Source organism: Diadema antillarum, unplaced genomic scaffold, assembly GCF_040938485.1.
Source record: "Diadema antillarum isolate AM-2024a unplaced genomic scaffold, OU_Dant_1.0 seq00001370_RagTag, whole genome shotgun sequence".
Lineage (NCBI taxonomy): Eukaryota > Metazoa > Echinodermata > Echinoidea > Diadematoida > Diadematidae > Diadema > Diadema antillarum.
The window spans coordinates 1,447,653-1,459,068 of NW_027272131.1; the positions used below are offsets into that span (position 1 = coordinate 1,447,653).

Genomic DNA, 11,416 nt, shown 5'->3' on the forward strand with positions numbered 1-11,416 from the left:
TTACTAGCCTTCCCCTTTAAATCAAAGGTATTTCAAAATAACATCATTAATCATTTTATTAAAACTGGTTACACTTGAACAGCACTTGGGCTCTGAAGGTAATTCATTATAACTGGAAGCACCTCTGTACGAAAACATTCTTCGACAATATTCGGTCTTGGGTTTTGGCAGTGAAAGGGTACCATTTGAGCGGAGAGAGTAATTTCAGGACATGAAATTAAATGATTCTTTAAGATATGGGGCACTGTAGTCATGGAGACATTTGAAAACCATGGAATTGAAATGCTTTTTGCGCCTTACATTTAAAGAATCCCAGTTTAGAATTTGATGAATTTCATGATTTGATGTGTCCGTGCAATTGTATCAATGCAATGGATCCAAGAATCCACTTATCAAGTACACATGTGTTATACAATGTGTATCATATATATATATATATATATATATATATATATATATATATATATATATATATATATATATATATATATATATATATATTTATTATTATTATTTTTTTTATGGTGCTCTTGGGAAGATATCCACCAATATACTTTAATAATTATGCATACCCATTACCGGAATACTTTTGTAGTATACATTATACAGGTGGATCATACACATCCATTCAATTGTTTACAATCCATTTAATCATTTATGGATTAAATTGATTGAAAACTCAGGCCCCTTTTGATTCCATCAATCATTAATATATACCGTACACCGTCATGTGCACGTACACGGTCATGCACACACACACACAACTTTATAATTCCCAGTCATTTATCCATGTTCAGTGTTACCGGAAGGTTCGATGTATCCAGACCCTTCTATCATGTTCATGTATATCTATACATGTACTTGATCATTAAAACCTATGGGTTTCAGGTAGAAGTCCACAGGCAGTCTATACCAGGCTATCATGGTGTAAAGGTGTGTTCTGTCCTGCCAGCCTCTTTAACATGTAAATGTACCTCGCCTTACAGAGTCACCCTACAAATGTAAAGTTTATGACAATATTATGTACGGCAAAAATATGTATGACAATAATAAGTATGGCAAAAATATGTATGACGACAGTGGAGGAATCAGGCAACCATAAATAACATTCACACAACAAATTTATGTAAGCAAGCCAAGTGGAGGGATTTTTGGATATCAAATAAAATTATGCATTTTTCTTGTTGTTTATGCATCCAGCTCATGATTGTAGGACACAAGAGTCATAGATAACAAGAAAAGACCAGTGGAGCCATTGCTGAGATATAAAGTGCAGCTTTATTGATTTTTATGTACATCATTTATAAGCTATGGTCAAATCTGAATTACTTGCAGTTGCATAATTTACATTTCTGCCTAAGTCAAAGTAACTTATCAGACCCAAATATAAAAAATGTTCTGTGTTCTTTATGTCATGTAAGTCGAAGCTCATTCAATTCTCAATGCCAGTAGATTCAAGTAATGCAGAGTTGGCAATGCATTAATTAAATGCATTTGCATTGCATGTGTACATTTTATTTTCTCAGTTGACACAGGGGCACACACACTGCTTTTACCACAAACGACAGGTGCAAGTAAAAGGTCATTCATTAACCAGGGCTGCCAACATGGGATGATAGTTCAGAGTGAGAGATGTAATCGAGCATATGACCGAGATGGAAGAGGGTGCGCCCCCCCCCCCCCCCCCCCTCCTCAGGATAGAGAGTTATGGTGCAATCTGGTGCATACTGTATCAAGAATTTCATTCATACTTGGAAGCAGCTTTCATGTGTCATCAGGGCTGTGCAATTTTTCAGTTCTGTGCAACTGAAGTTTCAGTTTCTCGCGGTCACACTGGCAAAAGATCGAGAAGTTTGGAGGGGGTGGGGGAAAAATCCCTAGTTGATGTGGGAAGATTCCCGAGAAGTTTTGCTGGAAGTTTTGCGGTCACACTGGCAAACCTTCGAGATCTTAAAGATCGCGATCTTAAACTTCTTGATCTTTTGCCAGTCTGACTGCGCCTATTGTGAAATGGGTACCCATTACGCATCTTAAATGTCTACAGTACTGCTGGAAGACATACTAGGGCATGATTTTTGTGGGAAAAATAGCACATCTTGTAAAGCATACCAGGTCCTACTATACACAGAGTAGAGACAGCTCTGAAAATCATGACAGGTATGCACAAAATGATGGTGGAAGAACATGAAAAGTATCACAAAAGACCACACATAGACATGAGTAGACATATATTTGCAGGCACTTTCACACATTTTGGTCTCATGGCATGTCAAACTCTTGACCGAGAAGATCCATGTTTACACTTAATTTCTGATTGGAAGAACCAGTCAGATCAGGAAGACCACATCTTTAGCTTTTATTTACAAAAGGCAAGCAAAAGGTTGAGATCAATGTCAGCCTAGCGGTACTTAGGATGGTACGGTGTAACATCACCATTCAATTACCAGGACTGCTGGTACCATATATGTGAACTCTCACCTAATCAAGAACTATAAATAATTATGTACTTATCCAAATTGACAATGCCCCCGCAAAAATAAAAAAGACAATAATGAAGTTTTAATGATAGCGACGATGTTACAGCTTTACTTTTTAATAATCATTGCACATGCTTAAACTCTTGTTCACATGAATTAATCTACATTAAACCTCATGCTTGTCATATCACGGGACAAACCTCCAATCCCAACAAACTCCCATGAACCATTTACATCACACTGCCAACATCTCAAGTAAATTAGCATTAAAAAAAAAAAAATGTAAACATTCACAGGAATATAATTTTCTTGCTGATGTAAATACAGTGCACTCCCATTATAACTAAACACAGTTATAACAAAATACTCGGTACAACAAAGTAAAAATCCGCGTCGCAAAATCCATCATCTACACATCTGTATGTACTTTTCTGTTCAAATATAATGAAATTTCGATAGAACGAAAGAAAAGTGTCGGTCCCCAGGATTTTGCTATACTGGGAGTCGCACCAAAAGTCAGAACTAGAGTATACCAGTGTACGTTTAGATAGACGCATAGTCTTATTAAGAGAGGACTTCTATGCAGGAAATGATGAACGGTACAATATTGTGCGACTATACAACTGATGATGAATGCAACAGAGACTGAAGAAACTATTTCATTTCTATGAAAAGAAAAAAGAAATAGAAGCATATAAAACAAGCAGCATGGTTCATTCCTGCTGAACTCTAAAATGTCGATGCCAATCTACCTCCTTTCTGTCAGAGAGCTACAAAATGTATGCCAATGGTCTGAGGAGAGAATATATACGACATTTGAGGAAAGTCTTGACTGCAGAGAAATATTGAGCACAAGCCTTGTGCTCTGTCAGAGAATGATAGAAGTAATCTCCAGGAGGGCTGGTTCCCGGCAAGGAGTGACAGCGACAATCTCACTCCTCCAGGCGCTGCTCCAGCCGCTGTATTCTCATCGACGTCTCGTGGTTTGAGAGGGAGGACGTAGCAGCCACCAATTCTTGGCATCTAGTAGAGACAGACAGACAGACAGACAAAGGGAGAAAGAGAAAGGGAGATGGAAAGAATATGTTGGAGAATCGTAATCACGAGCAATAATGGTCAACTCTTATTTCACAAGGCTGGAGTCAGTGACCTATTGAATTGAGTGAGTGAAGGCCAATAATATCTGCTCTGATAATCATTATAACACATCCAGGAGTCAATGAATGTGGGTCATAGGTCATTTCCTTCATCGTTGATAAGGAAATGACCTCTGACCCGTGGGCTAAATGTTGCATCATATCCCCCCCCCCTTTTTTTGTTTGCATTTTCCATCAAGATCTAGGGCTCATTTACAGGAAAATCATACCATAACAATTTTTGACATTCAAAACAAGCAGAATTCATCTTCTAAGCTCAACATGGGAACTAGGTTGCCTGGAAATCTTCAATTTTATAGTAAAAGCCAAGTATTAGGTTTAAATAACAGGACAACATGCGAAACTAATTAGATGAGAATGCCAGTTAACAAAATACTGAATGAAAATTTTAAAAAAAGATATGGTTGGCTTCAATTCTGACACCATGCTTTGACAAGCCAGCAAACTTAAACTGGGAGAAACTCATCTCATTCAGTACAATGTTGCAAAACTTATTCCTCAAAAAATTTCATTTTTGACAGTAATAATAAAGTGAGTGAGAGAGTAGAAAAAAAAACCAAACATACATACATGTCTTGACCTGCTGTAAATTGCAAAACAAATGAAATTCAACTTTCTAGGACAATTGCCAAAAATCAAAGCAAAATATTTCCCTCTCTTTCCGTTACACAGTGAGGTATCCTCGTAAGGTTTTCATGGCAAGAGGCATAGCCTCGGTGATTTCTGGTCCACCATGCAGCCAACTCTTTTTGGAGTGAGCTCACAAATGTTGACTGAGTTGGACTTTTTTCAGGGCTATCCCTCACTCCATGAAAGAATTCGGTGCATGGTGGACCGAATATCACTATGGTTAAGGTGAGGTACGTGATGTATTAAAGCTTCCTGGATTACTGCACTCCCAAACAACCAACCTGAGGAGCGCTGCACTCTCTTGGGCCACACTTGTCTCCAGCATGCTGATGGCCCGGGACAGGGCCTCCACTTTGGGCTGCTTGGTCCTCGTCACGGCCGCTATCTCACCCAGCAGGGCCTCACTCTCCGCCAGCTCCCTCTCCAGACGATCTGTGTGATACAAAATACACAGACCAGAATCCACAGAGGTGGTGTTATTCAAGTCGATGGTCTCTGTTTGATCCATGGGCTAATGCAGTCACAAAATAGGTGCATCTTTACACATGCCCATGTCCGTTTGTGTTCATTACTGGATGTCTGCTGATGTATGTGATGTGTCAAATGCATTTCCCATCTTCTCAGGACATTAAAAGATATCTCAGTTTTCAGACATCCTCCCGCTGCATCAGAAGATTTGATAGCTCAAACGTGCAAATGGCATTTTACCAGTAATTTGCATGCTGCAACCTCCAGACTTTCAGATTAATATTGTGGACACAGGTGCGATGTGAGCGGTGCTCAGAAGCACATCTACCAAGCAGTTTGCAACGACTGCTACTCGCTTGTCTTAATTAGATTCAAAAATATATCTTGAAGATGATTGTCACACATTATCTCTGCTTTTCACAGCCATACGCCTCCTTGTCTCATCTAGTTTGCATATATGTGACTCTTACCAATATATCTGTTTACTATCAGTGGAAACCCATGAAACTTTCGAAATTCATACCCCCCCTTTTTTTGTTAAATCTTAATGAATGTTTCAACATCTCGTGTTATTTTACACTTTAGAAAATCAGCTCAATCAACTTTGACATAATCTGGAGTTTTTCTTCCTTGATGATGGCACTCACCATTGAATTCATCCTGGTCGTCTGGGACCAGGATGTCAGTCAACTCCACCTGGTGTCTGGTGGTGTCCAGGGCGTGTGCCAGGGTGCTGTACTCCTGTTTGAACTGGGCAAGGTGGGACGTCAGTGGCCCAAGACCCTGCTCCTGTATACCACCATATCGATTGAGAGAGAAAAGACTTGTGACCACCCAGAAAGCACAGAGTCTCCACTGCACTCATCATGGCATACTGTAAAAGTGGATATTTCCATGCAACTAATTTTTTTTTTTTTTTTTTTTTTTTTTGTGCTTGGCGAGAAAAGAAGAGTTTCGCATTTTTTAATTCAGCGGAATCAAAACATCAACTACTGGAACACATTGGAAGCAAAAATATTTGCGTGCTTTAATTTTTATGTTAGTTTTTGTTTGCGTGAAATGCGTGAAAATTTCCACTTTTACAGTATTGCATTTTCCCCTGGGTGGTGTTGGTTTATAGCCTCCTTGATAACTTCTTCAAACTGCTCATGAAAATTCCAAGAAAATATTGAGTAACTCTTGGTTTCATTTGGTTTGAATCACGTAACTAGTCTGTCCAATGAGAGATGAATCTGTGCTAGTCTCTTATCAGATTTTTGTCTGAAACTTTATCTGTGGCATCCATTCCTAACTTGAATTTCTGTTGAGTGAATTTCACAAAAAACTTCAAGGCAATGCTATGAAGTTTGGGACTATTCAAAGACTGGATGCATCTGAATCAAAGACATCAGAAATCTAAGACAGACAGATTGCCATGGGTCATTTCAATCTCTGAATCTTGATGAATATATTCATTCATAATTTAATCAATGAGTTACAAAGTCTCAACAAACATACATAAGTAGGAAAAAGCACGAAAATGTATTCACACAAACCACTGAGTTTTAGATTACATTCACTATGAATGCAACATCTCACCACCTCTAAAACTAAGATCCTGATTCCAAATCTCACCAACCCTACAAATCCATCCTGAGAATGAAATCTGATAGGTTGGACTAAAAAACAAACAAACAAACAAACAAACAAACAACAAAAAACAAAAACAAAACAAAGCACAAGATTCAAAGAGAAGAGCAGCATTTTGAGCAATAAAAAGAACAAAAGAAGGATAAGAATAATAAGAAAAACATCAATATTAAACTCTCCACTGAGCAGACGTTTTCTGCATATGTGACCCGCGACAACGGTTTCAGGCAAAAGTCGCAATACCAAATTTCCTCCTAGGCGGGTTACAAAGATCTTTACCATTATTTTTGGTGATTTGGGTTTTTTGCAGAAATCGAATCTTTGATACGTTTTCTACATCTACACTAAATTTCGTAGCATAAGACTACGTTTTTCATATCGAAAATGGAATTTTAAGCACCCTATGTTGGATCGCACTCGTCAGTTTCGAGCTTCTTTCGAACGCCGCGCCAATATCCCCAGCGTTGCTACGGCGCAAGGTCTCGCATGCGATTGGCTGGTGCGTCACACACATTTACATAATTCGGCTTACGGAGACACCAGTTGCAGCGTTTGGGGAATGCTTTGTCCACGCGTGCACGATACGATTACATGCTCCATTGTTCTTGCTATAGTGGTTTATACGCTGTAGTAGTGCGTGCTCTTCGTTTGGCTTTCTATCCAAACTATTCTACCGCAATGTTCGACAACGGAAGTGAAACAAATATCATGTACATAGCACGACATAATCGTGTGAAAAGAAAAAGAAAACAATAGTCTACTTGTACATGTAGTAAAAATTATGACAGCAGATTGACTCAAGGGAGGGTAGATGAGAGGAAAGGAGAGGTGACATGAAACCAGTTATATTCAAATACTACACATCAAGATCGCACCAAACTAACGAGTCGTGTTTTTGTTTGTTTGCTTTAATATTATTAACACCACTGAACAAGGCAACATATGCACGGCTTGTAAAAGCAAAACAAACAGGAAGCGTGACCTTTGCCAGCACTGGCATTTTTCTGCCTTCAAAAGGGTCGGCAATGATAAAGTCAAATCAACAATGAAAACGCGATTTGTAAATGTGTGGATTCGCCACCCGCTCCTGTTTATGCACATGGACATGGCGTGTGGATGTCATTGCGTAATGCGTGCACCATACACATGTACACCATACGTGCAATTATCGTATCCGCCATCTTGAAAGACGTAATGGTAAAACAAACCCGGGCGAACCGCATTGTTTTTCGGCTCCATACGCTGAGCTCCTAGGAAGGGTGCCCGGGAAATTTGACTCTCTCAGTGAGCCAATCAGAAGGCGATGTGGTTGCTAGAGGCGGAGCTTAACATCGATTGGCACCATCGTATGGATGGGTGATTCTCACCTCGTATCGCCGCTCGGATCAAGTCTTAAAGAAAGAGGTGAATCTTCAAAGCCCGTTTTCTCACAATTTTGTCAGGCTAACAACTTAAAAAGTGCATTTTATTTCACTTTCCATGCCCACTTATGGTGCCGAAGAATGCAAGTGTTTTATATCAATGCAAAGCTTAGGAAATGGGCAATGTGATTCAGTGAAAAAATGAATTTTCAAAATGCCCGACTTTTGCCTGAAACCGTTGTCGCCGGTCACATATGGTTAAGACTTACCTGCACCAAGAGCTGCTGATCCAATTCATTGGCGTGCTTCAGTCTGGCTAGCCTCAGCTCCAGCTGTGTCCTCTTTTTTGCCACCTCCTCATTCTCCTTCCACAGCGCAAACATTTGATTCTGTCGGTGTGTGAAGGAAACAGAACATTAAACATTCCTGTTATGCCTACGTCATTCTGTCCACAGTGAAATTTGTGAACTCATTAGTGTTGGTGTTAAAAAGTAATTTACAAACAAGAAATAGCCTGGTAATGCATTTTGGTGCACATGAAGATGAATTTAAGTACTGGCAATAGAATTTCTGCAGAACAAAATCCCTCCCTTGTTATCATCAATCAGGTAAACCTACTGATTCTTAAATGCCCCACTAAAATAGTTATTTTTCAAGTCTTGCTGAATGCACTGAACATTGATGCTACCATAAATCTTCAGCAGAAATGAAAAGGACAAATTTACTTCTTCTTCTTTTTTTTTGTGGAGAAAGTGATACATAGATAAAATCCTAACTTGAATGTGGAGCATTATCTTACTGAAATCAGAAATACCGGTACACACACTCCATCGAGACAGGACAGACGTCTTATGGTGCCTAGGGAATGCCAGGTTAGCAGACTTTCAGGCTTTCAAACTGTTATAATGTGGGTAGTTGCTTTAATGTGCCAATATTTGTAACTGAATCATATGCATTGTGCAAACCACACCCATCGTCTTTGTTCCATAAAAGAGGCAGACTGGGTATACTTACCTTGACCTCCTTTTCTTTGTCAGTAATCACCTTCCTCATCTGTGAACAAAAGGACAAGAATATTGAACATGTCAGCAGGCATGTTCACTACTCAGTAGAATGGACACATGATTTGGACATGCAGAAATTTACACAACATGCCCTCTAACCTATAACAGCAATAATACTGGAAAAGTGGAAATTTTCGCAGCATGGACATTTTTGCAAATTTTGCACAACCAGATGCTAGCACAAAAATATGAGCACACAAATATTTTGCATGCCATAAGTTCCAGTAGTTAATGTCCTGACTCCATGGAATTAGAAACATGCAAAATTCATCTTACCCGGCCAGGCATGAAAAATAACTTGTGAGAAAATATCCACTTTTACAGTATCATCAGGTCTTCCACTTTCCTTTATTTTGTCTTTGTTTTTTGTTTGTTTGGTTTTTTTTTTTGTTGGGGGGGGGGGGGCTGGGTGGAAGGGTCTTTGGTGCATAATTTTTGTATTTACCTTGCAGATATCACACAAACATGAAATAAGTTGCAAGAACATTGTAACAGAGTGATCAGCTAGAGCCAAACTGGTGAGCACCTGACACAAAATTAAGTCGCCTACATTGTACATCGGCAAATCATCAAATGTCATTAAAGCTAATTTGAATGACATGACATCACACTTCACCTTTGTGTCGAGGAACGCAGCCTGAACGTATCTGGCATACATGACACTGAGGTCTTCTTGGGTTGGCTCATTGATAGGCTGCTCGCACAAGAAAGCATAAGACACAACATTAGTCTAGAGTAGCATATCAAAGCGAGGAAAAATTACACAAACTTTCACACCTTGCATTTGGTGTGTTGTACATAGCCAAACAGTAATCTGTAAACAGTTTAAAGAAATCTCAACTTTGACTGGCTTTAGTTGACAAGTACAGCTCTAATCCCTGAACTGCTCAAGGCAGCCCCTCTTCACACACACACACACAAACTAACTGAAGCATCAACTGCTGCCCTTCAGCATGCATGTGAATGGGGTGTTGTGTGTGAAAATAAGTGTAGTTCTGCGCCATGCTTGAATTATCTCCATTTCACTCTTTTCTGCAATTTAGCCTCTATAAATTCATGGATCAATTTGTTTAAAACCCTTACGAAATTGTGTTTTAATGCATCATCAGTGAGTAAAGGCTGACATTGGAAGAATCTTCTGGGAACTATGCAGTCAAAAATCATCCACTAAAGAAGCTCAAATCTACTGAAGATGATGAAGTACCATACATTGTATGGGTCTAAATTAATAACACTTTTTGTAAAGTTAACAGGAAACATCCTAGACTATATGACCCTGCAATGCCTAAATACCACATGAGAATACAGTGAACACACACACACACACATGTATAAAGTACTTCCACAATGGTTAAAAAAAAGCTTTGTATCAGATATTTAGAAATAATGATAAAAAATGAACAACCACAAAGAAACAAGCAAACATTTAAAGTGAATTAAATGATATTTCAAACAACACAACTAGAAGCAATGACAGTATCTTACCTTGTTGCCCAGTGAGCTGTAAGCTGAATCATGAGTGGGTGACAATGACACAGATGAGTGAGGTCCACCTAGCTCAGACACAGCTGAAGAAACACAACAAAGCAACACAAAACAAAGCAAGACATGATGTAGAACATATCCCTAAATCAACAGTATTCACAGAAACTCTGAACTCTCAATCCTGGAAAACAAATTACTGCACATCTATCATGACGAATTCACTGAATGTAATCATGCATAAAATTTCTCTGTTTATCACAAACATGCCAATCTAATTTCTGTCGAATCCATTTTCAGGATTATGACCAGGAAAAATGGTGATCAAAACAAGACTTTTGTTGAAGGTTTCCTTCATGGGTTGTTCTAAGCCAATTTCTGTATCTCATTTGGACACACCTGTATATAGAATATTCTGCTGTTTATTGTGCTAAAAATTCATGATTGTACATGTGTATTATTAGAATATGTAATGATTTTCTGCAACTGACTGCTCTGCATGATATTTGAACCTCTTTGCATTGGAAGCAGAATAGCGCCATCTGTTGTCTGGGCTTGAGTTTAGGAGCACTTCTCAAAACGTAGCCCATGGGGTGCACACTAACTCTGGAAAAGATATGCACATCTTTGGTACAGTGCTTAGCCAGGAGAAACTAGACAAATGTGATGAAGGGGGCATCAGATGTCAAACAAGAAGCACAAAAGCGTTGATTATTTAATAGGAACAAAATCTGACCCTCAAGGTACTCCTGAGAATGTGATTATTATAGATTCAGGTCAACTCACTTCTTGGCTGTGAAAAGCATGAAAGGAACTTCGGTAGGAAGTTATGCAAGCCGGATTGAGTGGGATTTGAGCCCTTAATTGACCACTTTATTGTATATGAACCTAAATCCTTTCATTTTTAACTCTTTCTATGCAAGTGACTGAGTGTTCAATGCTATGAGATTTTCTGTGACAATCGGTACGCAAAGCATACAAAAGGTGCAAGCTCATGTCGTGTCCAAGTTGATATCAAAGAAATTTAGAATAATTTGACAAAGTGAAGTTGGAGAAGTCTCACTGAACTCAGACTTAAGTAGGAAAATTAAGAAATTAAAAGTGCAACACTTTTTCTAACAGACTTGCGATATTGGTCACAGCCCAAT

At 38.9% G+C, this 11,416-nt stretch overlaps 1 protein-coding gene and 1 long non-coding RNA gene across 2 annotated transcripts; both read right to left on the reverse strand.

The window, feature by feature from the left end:
- Positions 1-3,321: 3,321 nt before the first annotated feature.
- Positions 3,322-8,696, reverse strand: LOC139708728 (HAUS augmin-like complex subunit 8). Its single transcript, XM_071620661.1, has 5 exons — positions 8,688-8,696; positions 7,992-8,111; positions 5,380-5,521; positions 4,546-4,696; positions 3,322-3,500 (listed from the first exon to the last, which is right to left on the reverse strand). Exons 1-5 carry the CDS (start codon positions 8,694-8,696, stop codon positions 3,410-3,412), a joined length of 513 nt encoding a protein of 170 aa, XP_071476762.1. The 3' UTR covers positions 3,322-3,409.
- Positions 8,697-8,741: 45 nt separating this feature from the next.
- On the reverse strand, positions 8,742-10,346 carry LOC139708753 (uncharacterized). The gene is made up of 3 exons (XR_011709384.1): positions 10,272-10,346; positions 9,403-9,480; positions 8,742-8,775 (listed from the first exon to the last, which is right to left on the reverse strand). It is a non-coding gene; the product is annotated as an uncharacterized lncRNA (long non-coding RNA).
- Between the last annotated feature and the right edge of the window lie 1,070 nt (positions 10,347-11,416).